The 20,216-nt window shown below is 44.0% G+C and overlaps 2 protein-coding genes across 2 annotated transcripts in view; one reads left to right on the top strand and one right to left on the bottom strand.

The window, feature by feature from the left end:
• LBR (lamin B receptor) overlaps positions 1-8,680 on the top strand; it is a 25,228-nt gene extending 16,548 nt beyond the window's left edge. The window contains exons 9-13 of the mRNA XM_045298169.1: positions 1,364-1,489; positions 4,465-4,633; positions 5,972-6,052; positions 6,166-6,288; positions 6,937-8,680. Coding sequence (XP_045154104.1) covers positions 1,364-1,489; positions 4,465-4,633; positions 5,972-6,052; positions 6,166-6,288; positions 6,937-7,097 — 660 coding nt within the window. The 3' untranslated portion in view covers positions 7,098-8,680. The remainder of the gene's footprint in view (positions 1-1,363; positions 1,490-4,464; positions 4,634-5,971; positions 6,053-6,165; positions 6,289-6,936) is intronic.
• A 402-nt stretch (positions 8,681-9,082) lies between these two features.
• The window catches only part of DNAH14 (dynein axonemal heavy chain 14), a 387,990-nt gene continuing 376,856 nt past the window's right edge, over positions 9,083-20,216 (bottom strand). Inside the window, exons 80-84 of the mRNA XM_030887822.2 lie at positions 17,720-17,832; positions 17,070-17,203; positions 12,452-12,615; positions 9,734-9,880; positions 9,083-9,382 (exon numbers count right to left, since the gene is read on the bottom strand). Coding sequence (XP_030743682.1) covers positions 9,170-9,382; positions 9,734-9,880; positions 12,452-12,615; positions 17,070-17,203; positions 17,720-17,832 — 771 coding nt within the window. The 3' untranslated portion in view covers positions 9,083-9,169. The remainder of the gene's footprint in view (positions 9,383-9,733; positions 9,881-12,451; positions 12,616-17,069; positions 17,204-17,719; positions 17,833-20,216) is intronic.

The raw sequence follows: 20,216 nt of genomic DNA, 5'->3' as shown, positions 1-20,216 counted from the left end.
AAATGCGCTTTACCCAATTGGTGTGTGTATGGATTGTGATAAGAGTTGTATGAGCCCCTAATAAAATGATTTAAAAAAAAATTTTATGTTGAACCAAGTTTAGACTTGGAGAAAAGTTGTGAAAATAGAATAGGGTTTCCTTATATCCTCCACTCAGAAACTTCTAATATTAGCATCTAACATAATAAGCATAGTTAATTATTAAGCAAGTACATATTGGCATAGAGGCAGCTCTCAGATTATAAATGAGTTCAGTTCCTAAGTTTGTCTTTAAGTCAAATTTGTACATAAGTCAGAGCAATTAGGTGTAGTTTGTACCTAATATCAGTCAGATGTTTGTCTTGGTATGTAGTATACCTGCTCCTCACTTAACTGACCTGGTTTGAAAGACCTGGTTAATATGGGGGAGAAAAAAGAGGCAAACTATATTGGAACACAAAATGGAAGATGGCTACTTTATAATGCAACTGCCAAGTTTCCTCCATTACATAAACTGCCCAACCACTGAGAATCATGGCCCACTCCACTGACACACAATCTCAACCCTCACAGCCTGTGCTACTGATTTACACCTTGACCACCAGATGTGTGCCATTAATACACCTAATAGGTAGATGTGTATACTGTTGTAAGTGTGAAATGTCAGGTAATGAGATTGTCTATCGTGAGGAGTAGGTGATACAGTGTACCTTTTTATGCATAAAACATTAAAAAAGCCTTTCCAGAGACATGAAGCTTCATAACAGTTACAGTGTTGTGGTGTGTGTTGCAAAGGAGCACTGATTTGTTAGGAACCATTGTACATCACATTTTTGATGTAGGCCTGAAAGGGGTTGGCTCCTAATCTGTGTTGTAAATAAGTTGGAAGTTTGTAATATGGGGACTCCTTATAGTAGCATTAACTAAACCCTGAACCCACAGTCCTTATCGAGTTTCACCAGTTTTCTACATGCCCTTTTTCTGTGCCAAGACTTGGTGGAACCTCACAATACATGATCTGTTCTTTCTCATTAGCCTCCCCTAGTCTGTAAGAAGGAGCTCTGGGGTATAGCGTTAGTGGGTTGATGTGTTGGGTTGTTAACTGCAAGGTCAGCAGTTCAAAACCAGGAGCGGCTGGTGGTAACGAACTGCTTCCGCTGCTGTTAGCAGCCCACCCATAACCCTCTATGCCACCAGGGCTCCCTTAGTCCAGTCCAGTGTTCTCTCATGTTTGGTGTAAGGGATATGCATTTGGGTCATGTCAAGGCTTCGGGGTGCTGGTTGGCCTTAACGCTGCTGGGTTTCCTTGTCGAAGGGGGTGCCTGCCCCTTTCTCAGCTGTGAAAGATTGGGGATAGACTTAGAGACTCTACTTCTATTTCCAGGTGCTGATTAATGTGGTGATGCTTTTGGCTGAGATGAAGTTACAGAAACGTGCTGCTCCCTCCTTAGCAATGATTTTGGTTAACAGTTTCCAGTTCCTGTATGTGGTGGATGCTCTTTGGTTTGAGGTAACTAATTTTAAGCAGCGAGGCTTTGAATGGGGGTGAGTGACCTGGTCCATACCTGCTGAGGGTAAAAGCGTCGCCAGGGCGGGTCTGAGGATTCAATAAGACCCTCCATGGAAGGCATCTGGCTGACAAAATAAGCACTGAGAAACGGGCATGGGACTGTTTTATTTTAGACATTTGAGGATCCTTCCATCTCTTCTAGTTCTTCTTTCTGATATTGCCGATCTAAGATAAGGGGATATTCATTTTTGGTTCTGTGGCGGTGGCCGATTCATGATAAGTACACTTCAGTGTCTAAGTTACTAGAGTATGTGAAACTGGGTTGGGATCAGACTAGGAGGTGCTTTTAGATGTTAGGAGGCAGCTAGTTCCTAAATAAATTTGTGTTTCAAAGTACAAAGAGCGCTGATGAAATAGATGGCTATAAAATCAGAAATCATATGTTGAGCAAGTTAACATAAATAAAGCTAAGTTCCCAGAAAACTTGTGGTTTTTCTCATACATTGATAAATCATCACTAACTTCAAAGCTGCTAAGTACTTTGCTGGTCGTTTCTGGTTGAACTAAACTTATGATGATGATTATTTTAACTCATTTTTAAGTCTATTTTACAACTATCTTATCATATATATTGTTTACTAGCTTCAAATTTCAAGAGGCATTTTCTTTCAGTTCTAAAAAGCAAAATTGACCACCCTACACAAACTTGTTATACCAGTTCCCCTGACAGGCTGTTGACATTTTGGGGGAAGATTCCTTTCCTTAGAGTCTGAGACACTTAAAAAACAAAGAAACGCTTCACTGCCAGTCACCCCTCCCCCGCTGCCTTTGCTGTGGGTCTGATGTGCAGTGCTGTACAGAATATTCAGCTTAGATTGCATGGATTTTTCCATGATCTTTCTTTTCTTTGGAAGGATTGGGATCTCTTTGAGGCAAACAAATTCCAATGACAAGTAAATGGACAAACACTATCCTGTCACTTAGCGTTGACTTCAAGGCTTTGGAAACTCTGGAGATGGAGGAGTAGCTGATACTCAAGTCCTTTAGAGATTTTCCAAGGTCTGTCCCGTGTTAAGGAGCCTGGTCAGCAGTTTGAAACCACCAGCTGGTCTGCGGGAGAAAGAGGTTGCAGTCTCAGACACTCACAGGGGCAGTTCTACCGGATCCTTAGTTCTACCCTGTTGCCATGAGTTGGAATCAACTCAATGGCAGTGAGTTTAGTTTTGAAGTTTTAAACTTTCTAGTAGCATCTCAATGTCTTTTTCTTAATAGTTTCCTTCTAGCTTTTTGTCATGTAGCAAAAGTACATTTTTAATTGGTTTTCAAGTTAATATCTTTCTGTAGACTTAGCAAAACACTGCCTTAATAATTAAAAGAAAAGTCTGCACATCTCAAACGCTTAAGACAATATTAGCGTAGCCCCAGGAGTACAGGACTGGCGACAGCCAGATGGTGCTGTGCTTCCAGAGGAATTGACTTGATTGTATCCGACACATCATTGGGCAATTAATTAGCATATGCTTAGTATGTCTCTGCTGAGGTAGGATGGCAGAAATTCCCTTAAGGAAACCGAGACTAGTAAAAGAAATATCCAGGACTCTTCTTTAGTTGCACCTCTGACCCTTGTCCTGTCCTGTGAATGCCCCAGCACATCTGGTGGGCAGGACATAACGCCCATAGGCCTTTTCACTTATCTCCTACCTGCCTTCCTCTGCTCTCGCCTTTGTGTCCCCTGATCCTATTTTAAGCTCAGGTGGGTTTGAACTGCAAATGCCATGGTTAGCAGCCCAGTGCTTACCCACTGTACCACTGGAACATGCATTACAATCGGTAAGTGTTGGGCACATAACCACAGGCTTGGTGGTTGAAACCCACCAGCTGCTGCTTGGGAAAAAGTTGAGGCCCACCTCTGCTGTAAATACGTGTGCTTTTGGAACCCCCAGGTGTCTGAGGGCCGCTGTGAGTGAGAAGCGACGCGGTGGTGGGAGTGGTTGTGGAGATCCTGCTTTGGTTCAGGGAATCAGGTCCTGGGTTTGATGTGAGTAGGAAATGGGTACTTGGTCTAGGAAGGGTCTAGCGACGCGGTGGTGGGAGTGGTTGTGGAGATCCTGCTTTGGTTCAGGGAATCAGGTCCTGGGTTTGATGTGAGTAGGAAATGGGTACTTGGTCTAGGAAGGGTCTAGAGTTGGTGGTCTCAGTTTTTCTGTTCCATAGTATTTTGGGGGGAAAAATAAAACTGGTCTTTTAGTAGTTTAGGTTAGTACTCATTTTCTTTGTGTAGAATTTTCTGTAATTCTTCTGCGGAAATTATACTACATTGATTTTCATACATCAGTGGTATGGACTGCAGTTGGAAGAAGCTTAGGGACTATCTCAGGCCAGACCTCCCGAGTCCCCCAATGGCAGCTCTGAGGCTCAGGGCCCTGGCCCGTGCCACCAGATCCAAGAGCGTGACACACTTTTCGTTAGGTTACCCTGGCAGGGGAGCAGTGAGTTCACCATGCGCCTGGGCAACTGACTTTTCTTCTGTGGGCAGTTTGTATGGAAAGCAAGTGATGATCAGAAACGAGGTGGGTGGCCATGGACTTGAAACAAAGGGACCCTGGTTTTCCTTCAGCACACAGTGTTTGAGCACTCAGTGTGCCAGGTGTGGGGTGAGATGGGGAGAGTCCTTGGCCCTGTCTTTTAGAGGCTTGTAGTGTAGTGGAGAGCGGGACATCAGTTCCAGGACATCACCCCGAGCAGCTGAGAAGTGCCTCTGACTGGGCAGGGAGGCTGGTGACGCAGGCAGAGAGCAGCCCAGGAGAGAAGGCGAGAGGGTGGGCTGAGGTGAATGTCATGTCAGGAGCATCAGATCCCTTCTGATGGTTTCGGTTTTGTTTAGTTTACCCTCCCTTAGCCCGGTCTTGTTGGCTGAACCTGCGCTAATACTTCCTAGACAGGTTATTCCCCACAAACCATTCCTTTCCTTCCAGGAAGCGGTATTGACAACCATGGACATTATCCATGATGGATTCGGCTTCATGCTGGCTTTTGGAGACTTGGTGTGGGTTCCGTTTATCTACAGCTTCCAAGCCTTTTACTTAGTCAGTCATCCAAATGAAGTGTCGTGGCCAGTGGCTTCTGTCATCGTGGCTCTGAAACGTGAGTATGAATTCCAGCCTCTGCAGATGCTGGGCCTAGTTTGTGTGCTGATCTCTATATATTTCTTTATAACACCTCCCCAGCTGGCCATGGGAAGCTCGAGGGAAGTAATTTGAGGTGGACCAGTAACAATAAGGTTCGATAAGGTCCCGTCACAAAAATGAATGCTTCATGTTTTGCTTCTTACGCAGCTCTCTAATTTTTAATAAGTGAAAAATTAAATGTCTCAGTATCCATTGAACTGGTCGAGAAAGTGTCTGCTTCCTGGTAGGCACCCTAGAAAATAGGCAGGTTGGTCTTGCCTTCAAATGCTTGCACTCAAATACTTGTGTGGTGCCATGAATAAGCACCGGGAGAGGGGCCGGCGGGCAAAGATGATGGAGCTGCAGGCAGAGGGAGAACCTGTGTCCGGAGTATCTGTGTTACATTTGATGAGGGAGGCGGTATTTGAGCTGCGCCTAGGATTTCAGGAGTAAAAACGGGCAGGGGAAATGTTGCATCTGGCCCCGGGACCCTTTAGAGTAGGGTGGTGGGTTGGCCAGTGGGAGGGGTTGTGGGAACAGGGAGGAGTAGGGTTTGCCAGGTGCCAAGGCCACACGGCCAGTAGAGGATCCGCCGCAGGATGGTGTTCCTCTGATTGCACTGTAGACTCAGCAGCTCTGCCTGAGGGTAGGGAAGGGGGAACCCCAAGACAGCTAGGTCTGCCACCCTCCTAGTGTCTGCATTCGAAGGCTGTGGGTTAAAAAGATTTCATTTCATCACTGGTTGGGTGTCCCAGTTGGTCATGCCCTCCCTGTGTGTTGCTGAAGACGGCATCTTTATGTTTTACTGTGAAGCAGAAACAAGTTTTTGCGATTTTTTTGGAGGGCTTGTAATAGTAGTGGTTCCTCGGCAACAGTATGTGGGGGCCTGTTAATTTGAAATTTGAATACAGTTAGCAACGTGTGTGGTTGCAAATGGGCCTCAGCAGGTATTTGTGTGCAAGATGTTCTGTTACATCTCAGGTACTGCTTTATTATAAAGTGTTCACGTGTAGCTAATCCTGTAATTGTCTCAGATTTTATTTCCCGATGTTAGTTGTATTTGTTAGTTTTGCCTTCAAAGATTTCCCTAGGGTGGGTACTGAAATTAGTATGATAGTAAAATTTCAGAATGGTTAGCACCTTTTGAGATTCTGAGGGTTTTTGAATGTATTGGAAATTAGGCTATCCTTTGCTTTGGAAAATTTCCTCAAAACACAGAAATAATCTGGAAGCAAAAATACAGGTTTCTCTATAATTATGCTAATATTAGATTCTATCTAAGTTATTAACTTATAAACTTTTGTAAAAATTACAGTTTGTGGATATGTAATTTTCCGATGTGCAAATTCTCAGAAAAACGCATTCCGAAAAAATCCCAAGGATCCAAGGCTTGCACGTAAGCATTGATTTCTTCTTTTTCTTTGTTTAAATTCTATTTGTATTGTTTATAACATATAGTTTCTCTTTTGAGACATCCTTAAAAATGCTGCTTCTTTGTTTTAAATATAGATTTAAAAACTATTCACACGTCAACGGGAAAAGATCTTCTAGTCTCTGGTTGGTGGGGCTTCGTTCGCCACCCCAATTACTTGGGCGACCTCATCATGGCCCTGGCCTGGTCTCTCCCATGTGGTAAGCATCGAAAAGGTGTGAATGTGACGTTTCCCTCAGACGCAGGTCTCCGCTGCTGTGTCCTGGTGTCTGTCTCCCTGGCCTCCCTGGGCGGCCTCCCTCGGGGCTGCTGTGGGTGCCACCGTGCTGCTGTCTGCACAGCACCTGTTCATCCTGCTGCTGGGGGCAGTGAAGAGCTCACACAGGCGGGCAGCTTTCTTGGAAGCAGCGTGTATGGAAATGTAGGGTTTTTTTGTACTTGATTCGGTGTCTACCTGGTATAGATTGTGGAAAACTTTGGTTCTTAAGAAAAGAAAACTGCTCTTTTTTGGGTACCAACCTTGAAAGGTACCAGGTAGTTGAGCCCAGAGTCCCCTGCTGTACCCGCCTCAGCCGTGTCCTGTGGCGGACCTCCCTCTTCCCTGAGGCAGGGGGGCAGGAGAAGGAGGAGAGAGACGTGAGTCACAGGTTGCGACGGATGGATTGTTAGACTGGATTCATTAGTCCTCTGACGCTCCCTTCTGCCGCACACACACAGTGGGATTCTTCTGTGATCCAGAGTAGATGTCTTCGTCATCATTGCAGAACATGAAGGCACTGTAATGTTCATCTTTGCAGGGAAAACAAGACTGGGTGATAATGAAAATCTCTTACTATTATTTCCCACAGGTTTTAATCACATTTTGCCATATTTCTACGTGATTTACTTCACCATGTTACTCATCCACCGAGAGGCTCGAGATGAGCACCACTGTAAGAAGAAGTACGGCGTGGCCTGGGAAAAGTACTGTCAGCGGGTGCCCTACCGTATCCTCCCCTACGTTTACTGATGTGTGCCCAGCGTCTTCTAGAACTGCCTCTGAGGCCCCAGCTACCATTTGCAAAAACAAACAGAAGAAACCAATCTCAGATGAACTTTGTTTCATTGCACTGACAGAATCTGCACGCTTTCTTTGAATCTGGGGTGGGGGACAGAGAGCCAGGTAATAATTAAGTATTTACTTTAGTGATGATAACTTTTATGATAACAATGACCATTGAGGAAAGTTTTATCTTAGTAGGGAATTTTCAGTGCCCCAAATTCTGAAACCAGAAGATAGTTTAGTTGTCTTACAAATGAACTGAATTAGATTTGGTTTTTCTTAAAGGAAGAAACACTGTTAGATATTATAAAAATGAATTTACATTTTTATTTCAGTAAGAGAGTAGAATTGTATTTTCTTTCCTCTTTAATTAGATAATTTAAAAGTGAAAACTGGCCCTTTGTTAAATACTAGCTGTGAAGAGGGACGAGAGGTTTAATGGAGACCATTTGTAGCAGTTGATTTAACCTCAGCTTCTAAAATTGCTTTTAAAAATGTAAATACACAGTTTACTTTTATGTAATATATAGTAACTTCTGATTTTTCTGTACAGTATTTTTAAATGTGAGATAATTGTTTCTTGTAACAAAAACATTTGCAGTATTTTAAGTTTTGTAAAGTAACAGTTTTGAGTTAAAATTTTTGGAACAATTAGAATTCATTTAATAGTATTGTATAGAAGATGCTATTAAAACATAGATTTTTCTTAATCCAAAGTTGGTGAATTTGGCTTTGCTACCTCAATTGCAGGTGTTTGTTTGCCTTTATAAACTATTGCAAATAAAAAAAATAAATATATATTTTTGGAGCAGCATCACTATTTAAACATTTTTTACACATAATGGGGTTTGAAAATCTGCCATTTCAGGCTAATATTTTTGTATGCCTTTGACTTTTTAAATGAAACATGTTTTTGCTACTGTTTAGTTCATGCAGTTCATACTGTATTTTGTATATCCTTTATATTTACAAACCTCTTTTTGTAAAGGAGTGTTGTATTCAGCTTTAATAATCTGTTCATCTAAAAATGACCAAGGGAATAAAATACTTTCTTTTAGTTCGACAGCTGTGCATTTAAGGTAGTTTTAGCTAGTAAGGTCTAGTTATTGTTAATTGTAAATTTTGTATTAAATGTGATATTGTTTTCAGTTTTTTAAACATTGGGGATAAAATAGTGTATGTTTGGGTTTGAATGAGCCACTTAGAGACACAGCAGTGTTTATCCTGCTGTGATCGGAAGACTGTACCGCAGCTCGTGCTACTGTGATCATGAAGTTGGTTTGCGCAGTCGATCTGTAGCCTCAGCTTTTCAGCAGCCTGTCTGGGTGACGTTGCCAGTGTTTTGTCTGCACGGGTGTCCTGGCGTCACAAAGCACTCCATTCACCAAGGAAGCCCCGGGAAAGGAATGATGTTCCTTTTCCTCTCAGCCACCTACAATTTGTGGATGGTGTTGGCTACCATTTTGTTTTTAATTGTGTTTGGACATGTTTATTTGAAACGTAGTTTTATAATGAAGCTTGGAGTTTGAAATAAAGCAACAATAAAAAGATGTCGCCTTCATGCTTTGTGCTTGTTACTCCTGCTCAAACTCCCTGAGGGCATGGAGACCACGGGAGGAACCCTGACCTCACACCCTGTGTTCAAGAATCATTTGTTCATGACAGCAGCTGCTAGGAAACATGCAAGAAGACTTCAGCTCGGCCTCGTTTTTTAAATGAGGTGGCCACATGTGTATATTTGATTGTTTCTAACCGCAGGAAGCAGACGTTCCTACCCCTTTACTATCTTACCCCTTTAATATGGTGCCCAAGTACTGTGGTTTTTGTTTTTAGAAAGCCCCAGGTTATGCTGACCTGTATGAACCTGACTTAGGGCAGAAACAGAAAATCAGCTGGAAGATTCCCTCACATGCTGGATGTGCAAGAGCCTACAGTGACGGAGCATGCAAACATTTTATGAAGGATGTTTATTACATGCCAGTGCTCACAACATGCAAATTTGATGAGAGCCAAGGAATGCTGGTGCTGAGGTTTAATTTTCATTCTTTCATCTCACATAGCAGTGCAACCCGAATTTTGATCCAGTGACTAGGAGGTTTCTGCGTTGGTAAGCACACTGATGTTAGAAAGCTTGTGGGTAAACTGGAAGGGGACGACATTCTTGATCTTTGCGGTGTCTGGTAAATGGGGCATTCAAAGGTGTAGACTCCCGAGTCAGTCTGGTTAGAAGCCTTTGGATTTTCAGTAGAAATCTTAAAAAGCAACAAAAACACACCACCACTTAATACAGACATACTGCTCATTTGTGCTCAATTTTGGGGGGGTGTTTGTTACAGACAATATATTAAGAATTAGGTGGCTGATGTAACAGTATATGAAAATTATGTCTAGAAAATTTAAAAGTAACTACCAAGACATGCTCTTGAGAAATAGGATATTGGTACAGGATCTATTGTGGACTGTTTTAAATATAGTTTAAAATATATAAATTAGTTTAAGTATCATCAGATTTCTCTTGTGAACTCATAGGAAAAGGGAAAGGAATGTATGGAGAGAAAGTTGAGATTAGGACTGAGTTATACATAACTGAGACGTTTGCTTACTTTGGTTGGCAAAAAATAGATATCAGGAAAATCGCAACACATTTCAAGAGGCAGTGAGTCATCCAGTATTTTTTGTTCATGATTCCATCTTGCTCCATCGATGAACAAACCAAAAATGTGGACTCCAGCCTGTGATGGGTCCGTGCCCTAAGGTGGAAAATGGGAGTGTGAGTGGTTCGCTAGATAAGTTACTTTAGTAGTGAGCCTAGCAGGGGCTCCGTTCAGAGAAGCACAGAGTCAGGGCACCTCTTATCCTGGGGCCATCCCAGACCAAGGCCATGCCAGGGCCCCTACGTGAACAAATCTTTCCCTCCTCTGAGCACTTAAGTACATTTGTAGCCTATGGTGTTCCGAGTTGACAGTCAAGTCCCCAATTCCTAAAAAGTCATTAATTAAGTAGCTCAGCTTTTTAGAAGCAAGTGAAGAGTCACAAAAGGGGTCAGAATGTGCTCCAACTTTGTTACCAGTTACTTCTGCCACTGCAGTTAGTCGAGTAGTCCGAGCTGTGAATGGATGGGTTAAGTATGGTGTCCATCTTGGAAGACTCCAGCTGTGCCTAGGGAGGACCATGCTGTCCTGCAGGTGCCCTGTAGTGATGCCCATGCCAGCAAGCTCAGTGGGTAAAGCTGTGTGTGGGCTTATTCTAGGAAAGCCTTCCTGAGGACTGCTTTGCCTCCTGACTTCTCGTCCTCTAATTTTTATGTAATGTCCAAGTTCCATTTATTGCATTTGCTCCAGCATTGCCCTTTCATTCCAGTCTCGGAAGAAGTTGATCTAACACATTGGGAAGTGTGACTTCCATTTATTTATACTTGTGTACTTGGCCATGGCGCCCAAGAGTCTTTCCTCTGGAAAACTCAGACTGCGGGGAGTCTAGTCTGTAAGCAGCCCACAGTCGAGTGCTTTGGGCCTCCCAAGAGCCACTCAGACAAATGGAAACATCACTTCACTTCATGCAAAGCTGGGGCTTGGTGTGGTGGAGAAAGAAATGGAAGCATGGGACATTTGACTAGATTATGGACACTTGCAAGAGACAAGGCAGGGTACTCTCCTTCGTCTGCGAGGCGTAGGAAAGGCTGCCACCCTTTCTATGTCAAATACACTATGCAGGAGGAACTTCGGAAATGAGCTGCAGAGTCACCAAACGTGGGTTCGAGTGGTCTGATCTGAGCTGCTCACACCAAGCGAAGGACTCCAGGATTGAATGAGAAAGTCTGGCGCAGGCCACTTAACCTCTGATTTCACTCTCCTGATCGACAGTGGAAAATAATATTTGAGGACTAAATAATGCATGTAAAGAACTCACTAGATGGTAGTATGTTATAAACACTCATTAGATGTCGGCTATTCAGCATCAATGCCATCATTAATCGATAGATTGAACTTCTGGAGTTGGAGTCATATTCCTTATACCTGAGGCCCACATAGTTCTGGGCACATTCAATTACAACAAAACAATAATTGAATAAATCTTAGGAACATCTGAAATCATCTAGTCCGAACACCTATGTTATGCTGAGCTTTGTTCCACGCTAGCATCCTTGCCAGTGGGGTCATCTAATTTTCTCTAAACCTCTGTATAAGGCATTCTATCATCACTCTCAATTCAGATCTCGTGGTTGCCGATAGGAACAAAAATAGAACCACCGTCTAGTTCTTCATGTGCTACTCCTTTCAATGTCTGCTTTTTGCCTCCCCTCAAAGTCTGACCTCTAGAATGGATCCTTCCAATGCCATCATTCTTCAGTCATGGTTTCAGCCCTCAACCGTCCTGCATGAGCTCTGAGTCCCCCATCGCCAGCCAAATGTGGCGTGGCTGAAACGCAAAGGCTGATGATGTTGGCAGTTGGCAAGGGTGTGAAGTTATCTCTCTTACATTGTAAATACACACACACAGAGGCATGCATATATGTATGCACATATATGTAGAACACAGTTGGCCATTTCAACATCACTCACATTACAAGTCAGTGAGAATAATTGTCTCAATCATGTTGTACAACCTCCTCCAAAACCCGTTGCCAAATTTCTACCATCACAAACAATGCTGCCTGAGTAATGACCCCTCTGGGAACAATCTCATACATGACTGCGGGTGTGCCAATTGGTAGAAACACACTGAAACAACATGTGGCTAGACAACTCCCAAACTAGCCCATTGCTGTAGAATTGACAAGATTCATGGTGACCAGTGTAAAACTGCTCTATAGGACTTTCAAGGGCTGATGTTTGGGGAAGTAGATCACTCAGCCTTTCTTCCAAGGTGTCTATGAATGGACTTGAACAGCCAACCTCTCAGTTAGCAGCAAGCATGGCTTACTACTAAGCCAGGTGGCCCAGTAGTGGAATTCGTAGCTTCTCTGTGGGAAATGTGGGCTCAGTTCCTAACCCAAGCACCTCCCTGCACAGCTCCCACCCTCGCTTAGTGGAGGCTTGCGTGCTCCTATGATCCTGAACAGATTTCAGCAAACCGACCAGACTTTCATTCATGGTAGAGGAGAGCTATAGTGTAACATCCATCTATTCTGTTGCTCGAATAGTAATTCAATTTATTTAATCATTGTTCCTCTTTAGAAAAGGGTGAGAGCAATGAGCTGTGACGGCACTTGGACTTGTTTCCCCTATGTGTACCTGGCACGTGGCCAGTGCTGGATGGAGGTTCATTGAGGGAAGGAATGAAGGACTGACTGCTCTGTCCAGTTGTAAGTACTCCATTACCTTGAAGGCTCTTCTAACCATGTTGAGCTTCTTCTGGATTATTATGGAGAACTCCTCCTCCTCCGTGTGGGTGGAGTCGGAAATCACGTGGTGGGTAAACTTGAGGGCGTCTGTGGAGATTCCATGGCATCTTCCGTAGTCTTGAAGCACAGCAGTGAGAAAGCCTTCAGAGAAAAGCACACAGCAGGTCCTATGAGCTGGAGCATTCCCGTGAGATCATGCCCTGCGGTCTCCAGGGGAAGAGACGTGGGGATGGGGGGGAGCAGGGAAGAGTGGAGGAGGAAGAGAGTCAGGAAAGGGAAGAAGGGGGTGGAGATATGTGTGAGGTTGGACCAGGTGGAAGAAAGGCTTGTCCCCCCGAGGTTGGGCTTTGGTGAGAGGAGTTTAGCTGGCTGCAGGAACTGTGTGACTGTGGGTTATTTTTGGTGGGTCAGCACCCCTTTCCTTTCTTCCTTTGGGTACACAAACAACCAAACTCACTGCTGGCTCAGAGGGACCCGTAGAACAAGATAAAACCACCCCTGTGAGTTTTCCAGACTAACTTTTTACAGGAGTAGAAAGCCCCATCTTTCTCCTTCTTGGTGGCCGTTAGTTTTGAACTGCTGACCTTGGGGATCTCAGCCCAATGGATAACCACCACACCATCAGGGTTCCTTCCTTTGGACACAGAGGGGCTACACATCCTAGGGCTCTATCTTTTACCCAGTGTTGGCTGATGATCATTCCTCATTCTCTTAGCAATGATGATGGTACTAGAAGTATGAATGAGTACCAGGTGCAAATGGGGCAGTCAGAATCTTTCTCAAGAAATGAAATACTGATATCTGGAGAAAACAGGCGAAGCTGTCCGGGACCATTGTCCTCCCTGGCTGCATGTGCAGCATAGAGAAATGAGCGAAGGCACAGTGAGACGCAGAGTTGAGATATGAAGAGGCAGGTTGAGGGTCATATAGATTTGTGCACCTGAGGCCAGCCATGTCTGAAGCTATAATCCCTGCTTTTCTTTCTATAAGAAGCTCTAAGGACACCTAGTGGAACTATGGGTCAGACATTGTGCAGCTAATCTCAAGGTTGGCAGTTCAAACTTATTAGCTGCTTTGAGACAGAAAGATGAGGCTGTCTCCTCCCACAAAGATTTACAGTCTTAGAAAGCCTATAGAGGGTTGCTATGAGTTAGAATCAACTTGATGGCAGTGGGTTTATTTACATAAGCCTATAAACTTGCCTTGTTTTGCATAAGCAAATTTGGATCACATTTCTGTATCATACCTGGTGTTAGTTGCCATCAGGTTGACTCCAACTCATGGTGACAGAAGACTTGTCTAGTCTTGGGCCATTGCCACATTCTTTGACATGTTCCAGCCCACTGTTGAGGTTACTGTGTCAACCCAGCGCCTTGAGGGTTTTCTTCGTTTCTGTTGACCACTTCCCCAGCATGACAGTCTTGTCTGAAGATGAGTCCAAAGTAAGCAAGATGAAGCCTTTCCTTCCTTGCTTCAGAACGCTTCCGGCATTCTGACTGTGTTTCTTCTACTGCCGAGCTGTTCGTTTTCCTGGGAGTCTAGAGTATATGCAACATTCTTCATCAGCACCACAGTTTAGGTGCATCTTCTCTCCTTCTTGCCTGGCCTTCTTCTGACTCAGAGGTGACTGCAAAGGCGATGGGCTGGGTGCACCCTCTTCAGCAAAGTGATATCTGCGCTTTTGGGAACGGAAATCACCTTTTGTAGCAGATTTGCCCAACATTGCAGCCAGCGCCCTCCTTGTTGTTGAATGAAATCCTTGACAGCATTTCTCCATTCATTACGACAATGTGTATCGGTCCAGCTGTGAAGCTGCAGTCAGTATACCAATCCACCTCCATGGGCGGGCTGGTGTGGGGGGGATGTCTTCCTCTTTCACTCATCTTCCACTTCACCAAGCACGGTGTCTTTTTCTTTTGTTAACAAAAGTTTTGTTGGCATTTCATCCACATATCATCCAATTCAATAGTTCAGCCATATCAAGAAGAGTTGTACAATCTTTAACACAATTGTTTTTAGAGTATTTTCTTTTTCTCTGTCCTCATTGTTATTCATGTTTTTTTTTTCAATTTTGGCAAAAAAATATACACAAAACAGTCTCCAATTCAACAATTCAGTATATTCTATGTGTATAATTCAGTGCCATTGATTATGCTCTTGGCACTGTGCAACCGATATTGATGCCCCTTTCCAGCTTGTTCCCCCACCATTGAAATGAACTCAATGCCCCTTTGGCGAAAGGTCTTCCCCCTTCACCCATGGCAACAATGGGTCAAATTTGCTTTCTTTTTGTTTTGGTAGTTTTCTTGATATTCACATATTCACTTTCACATGTAAACTGATTCTAAAAAGAGTTGTATATACATCATCACAATCAGTTCTACTATTCCTTCCCTCCTCCCACATCCATTGATTGCTTCCCAATTCTCCTTCCCGCCCAATTCCTGATGAACCATCACATCAGTTATTGTCTCTATGCATCCACTTCTTCTGTGCTTCATAAATGGGAAGACCTAACTGAAACTAAAAACTCAAAATGAAACAGAAAGAAAACAATAATACCAATAAAAAGATAAAAATAAAAATATAGTAAGAAAGAAAAGACTACCAACAATACTTACAAACCAGAGAAGAAATTTCTTTCTAGGAATAATCGAGAAATATTTCAGCATAGAGCAAATTCAAGTTGGGTCAAGGGAGAGGTCAGTTTACAATAATCTCTTTCTGATAGTCAAGCTGTTTGGAGTCCTTTGCCTGTGTCTCGAGAGGATCTGCCAGAGGCCCAGTCCATCTGCAGATGGCGTTCCGGTTCCCCGTGTCCTCCACAGCCTACGACTACCGTTTAAGCTCCGATACTTGCCCTTCCTCATTCATGGATTTCGTTATTGTCATCTTTGGATCACCCACGTTGGTGTGCTGTAAGACCCCAGACACTATTCCAGTCGATAGCCTGGCACCATCTGCTTTCTTCATGGCGTCTTTCCCAGCGACTGACTCCTCCTGATTATAGGCCAGAGTGAATGAGAGGCGCGCACGCTCACTTCTGAGAATATTGTAGCTGTATTGCTTCCAGGACAGTTTTGATCATTTTTCGGGCAGTCAGTGGGATACGTTCAATATTATTTGTCAACACCATAATTCAAGTGAATCAATTTTCCTCCATTCTTTCTTATTGCATTGTTGTGGAGGCAAAATCAGTCCCCATCTGCCACAAATCAGGCCTTTTTTGGTTGCACCCTGTTATGCGATCTCTTCAGAATCTCTAAATAGAAAGCTCTAAATAACAGTCTGACCTGATGGAATGAACTCCAAATGCACTATCCCCCTCACATCAAAAAACAAATGAGCATCATCTTGATCTTTGATGAGCATTTTGGGGTGGGGTGATGATGGCGTCTTCCACTGGCCTGATTGACATTTGCTTTTGGGGTCAGAAGAAAAACACCATGTCTTGTTACCAGTGATGACCTTGGATAAAAAGTCTGGGTCACTTTGGAGCGGTTCTTTCAAGGCACGGCACATTTCCACTCAATGCTTTTTCCTGGTCAGACCCTGAGGCACACTCTTTGCAGGGGCCCTTCTCATTCCCAAATCTTCCATTCCAATTCGCTGAACGGAGCTCCAAGACAGTCCCGATAACTTCCCCAGCTCGCCAATGGTCCATCATTGGTCTTCGAGCACAAGTGGATGAATTTGTCGACATTTTCCTCCATTCAGGAAGTTGATGGACATCCAGAATGAGGTTTGTCATCAATCGACATTTTTGAAATGAGAAAACCACTCATACACTTCAGTTTTTCCCACAGTGCTGTCCTTGTAAGCTGTGTTCAACATCACAATAGTTTCTGTGGCATTTTTCCAGAGCAGGAAACAAAATTTCACAGCTGCACACTGTTCTCTTAAATTGGCCATCACAAAAAAACGAGATTCGAGTGAAACTGCTTTTATGAAAAAATTCACGGTGACCAACGAGAACCTTCTTAGGCAATGCCACTGGGTGCACTAACTCAGAGCGAGTTGCTCGGTGTTTGCTTAAGCAGCGGTTCTCAACCTGTGGGTTGCAACCCATTTGGGGTTGAACAACCCTTTCACAGGGGTTGCCCAATTCATAACAGTAGCAAAATTACAGTTATGAAGTAGCAACGAAAATAATTTTATGGTTGGGGGGGTCACCACAACATGAGGAACTCTATGAAAGGGCACAGCATTTGGAAGGTTGAGAACCACTGGCTTAGTGGGAAACATTCGTAGTACGAAAGTTCTGCCCAGTGGAGCTTTTCCTTTTTTTGGGTGGGGGGAGGTACCCCTTGTACAGTCAATGGTTTAGAGATGAGCAAGTGAACCACCTGCCAAGGTGCAGGTAGAAGGTGACCAGGATGGGTCTATTTTGGTTCCTGAAGAGGTGAGGATGAAGGAGGAGGTGAGTGGGCTGGGGCAGTGCATCATGAAGCCCTAGTCCATGAGTGACCTAGGAGGGGACACAAGTGTCATCCCCTGGGTCTCTTCTAAAGTGGAGCAAAGGGAGGGTGTGGTAGAAGAACCCATTACACACTTACCTGGGTCAGGTGTGAGGTTGATCCTATCCTAAAGCTCACCTTTTGGGAAGAAGAAGGCTGGGAGCCAGTATTTTGCCGGAAATCCTTCAAAGAAATCATCTTGAGCAAGGTCTTGGACTTGTTCATTAGCTGATGGACTATATTGCTTCCAAGCTGTGACAAATCTCATATACCTATTTGAAAAGCAGACCACCGGTTGGAGTATACTAACTGTAGCCCTGCAGATGATCTGCCCGATCCCCGTTAGTGTCTTCTACTCTCCCTCATTCCCCGTTTTCCTCAAGCTCGCTCTCAATTCAGGACCTCTGGTTTTCCTTTAATGGAAACCAGTCCTGGCTTTGAAGCCTGTGAAGGAAGACAGGATGTCACAAATCACAGGGACAGAACCCCAACTTCAACAATTAGATACAACGACGCCTCACTTTCTTTGATATCTTCCCCGCTAGCATTCTTGATGGAAAATAACGGGGAAGGAAATGTACTTGGTCCTAGACAAACAAATCTCTGTCACTTAGAGAGGCCATGGATGGGACTGTGTATCTGTCAGGTCTCCATTCCTTCATCCTGAACTGAAAACAAAGAGCCCCTCCCTTGATTTACTAACATGTTAGCGTGAGAAAACAAGCGGTCGTAAACTACGAAGCTCTACACAAATACAGGAGGAAATAGAAAGCAGCTTCCATACACACCGTCGATTTATCGCAGTGCAAGCTATTTTAGCCCACGTATTGAAGAAATTCAATCGCTGGATGAGATCATTAACCCAGGAACTCAGGGGCTTACATGACTTGTAGGACGATTTCTGGTGGGATGCAGAAACAAACACATCATGTTCTTAGATTTGTCTTTGGGACCAGTAGGACCAAATCAGAACCTTTTGGTAACAGACTCAATGTATAGGGAGAAATATCTTGGTGTGGTAGGCACCTAGTTTGGTGTCAATTTAAGGATTAAGAGTGTAGGGGTGGAGTCTAGGCTGTCAATCTGGAGATAGCCAATGAGACTTCTGTGGGCATGGCTTTCTCCTGAGAATTCTGGTACTTCCACCTTGGAGGCGGAAGACACCTCTCTCTCTTTCTGCTACTCCCTGGGAGACATTGCAGAAAACAAGCCACATGGACACAACCAGACCTCAGAAGCCGGAGAAGCCACAGAGAGACCCCTGCCAGTGCTGAGATGTTTCCAATGGCACTGGATCCAGAGACTTTCTACCCACTGGCCTGTGATCTTCCTGCATATCGGCATCATTGCATGTGTTTCGTGAGTCCAAAGAGGACTTTATAGATTGATATCGGAAATATGGGCTAATATTGGACTTAAGGACTTGATCTGGACCGGGCTGGGATGTTTTCTCAATGTTCAATTGCTCTTGTATATAAATCTCTTTCTTACACACATATGTGTGACCATGGGTTTGTTTCTCTAGTCTCCCCAGACTGACACACTTGGCCAGAGGATGTCATTTTCCAAATGAAAGTACGACATGTGAAACCCCAAAATTATTACCGAAGTAAAACCGGTTTGGAAAAAGCATTGGGAAGTTTTCATCTTGGCTGGTGATTTTCATTACTTTTCTGGAATCTTTTAATATATACTCCTCCTCAACGGCCCTCTACCCACTGGAGGACTATGCTGGACTTCACCCACTGGAGGACTCCACCCACTATGTTGGACTTCACTGACCTGAGCAAACTGCAAAGGCTCAGCCATCCCTCTAACCCTTTTGTGGCCCCGCTGACAAGGAAATGTAATGTTTTTATTGTAAATTAGGTAAAGGCTTACAGTCAATAATTCATACATATTTGGTCTTGACTTATACATTGCAACCCCCTCACTTCCTCCGTTTCCTGTGTCCGTATGACTTACACGAGACTCAGTGATGCCCCTTGTTTACCTGTGACAAGGCCAGACATAGATTCTTTAAATTGCCCTTCATTGCTTAATAAATGATGAGCGGAATTGCTTGATTGTAGTGATCAATCAGAACAAAACGCTTCTTAATCAAACCTTGATCAGTTTGCTCTCCTCCTTGGGCCCTGAACTTCGGCCAGCTCTGAGCATATTACCCCTGCTTAAGAAACCTCCCAGCAGAATAGGATGGCCTTGGGGTAAACACTCTCTGATCTGCTAAGTGACTCAGTCACCCCACTTCCCTATACTTTCCTGGCTCTTTCTAGCCTTGTTCACTCCTCTCTATAAAAGAACACCGGGTCCCAGGTGGCGTAGTGCTTGTGTGTTGAGCTGCTGACTGACAAGTCAGTAGTTCAAAGCCACTAGCTGCTCTCCAGGAGAAAGACAAGGCTTTCGCTCTCATGAAGTGTTGCAGGCTCGGGAACCCGCGGGGGCAGTTCTACCCTGTCCTATAGGGTCACTAGGAATTGGAATGGACTCAAAGCAGTGAGTTCTTTATAAAAGAAAACCCAATTTTCCCAACGCTGGAGACATTTGCAGATCATATGGTCAAAGTACCCCTTATTGCACTATTGAAATATCCCTCTGCTCCCACCTTGCCCATTGCAATAATCCCTTTCTCCATTTGCAGTATGTTTTTTTATTTTTTTTATTTTGCCACATGCTGATGTTAACATTTTATCTATTTAATGTTTCTATTGTAAATTAGGTACAGGTTTACATGCAACAATTCATATGCATTTTGCCTCGACTGATACAGTGCCACCCCTTCACTTCCCCCTCTGTCTCCTGTCTCCATTCCTCCTTTCCTAACTTGAACTTTGTTCAAGGGTAAATACCACCCTTTTGATTTGGATGGTTGATTAGTCTAACCTGGAATGAGTTCAGTTCCAGATCTGAAGGGTGACGGAGGGCCACAGTCTCAGGTCTCACCAGTCTATTCTCTTTCTCACTCTTAAAAAAGAGAACATTTGCTAAGTGTTAACGGGTAGGACAACTTGAGAAACTTAGCATCTGGGTAAGCGAGACCATCAGCATGGGGTCATCATGGTGTCCAAGGTTTTGCTGCAATACACAGCTTTACAAAGTACATGGGAGGCCAAAGAAAACAGTCACCAAAAACCATAGCTGGTGGCAGATCAATATAACCCCAGAGCTGGCTCAGGGCTAGGATTTGGAAGCGTGCACTGTACAAGGCAGAGGAGCTTACAATGGTGGTCCAGGGGCTTCCCTGAGACAGTGAGGGCACGGCTCAGGTGATCCCCCACGAAGGCA

This window comes from Echinops telfairi, unplaced genomic scaffold (genome assembly GCF_000313985.2).
Source record: "Echinops telfairi isolate 266 unplaced genomic scaffold, ASM31398v2 ScPeMD7_7424;HRSCAF=8462, whole genome shotgun sequence".
Lineage (NCBI taxonomy): Eukaryota > Metazoa > Chordata > Mammalia > Afrosoricida > Tenrecidae > Echinops > Echinops telfairi.
This window is presented reverse-complemented; position numbering and strand designations above follow the sequence as displayed.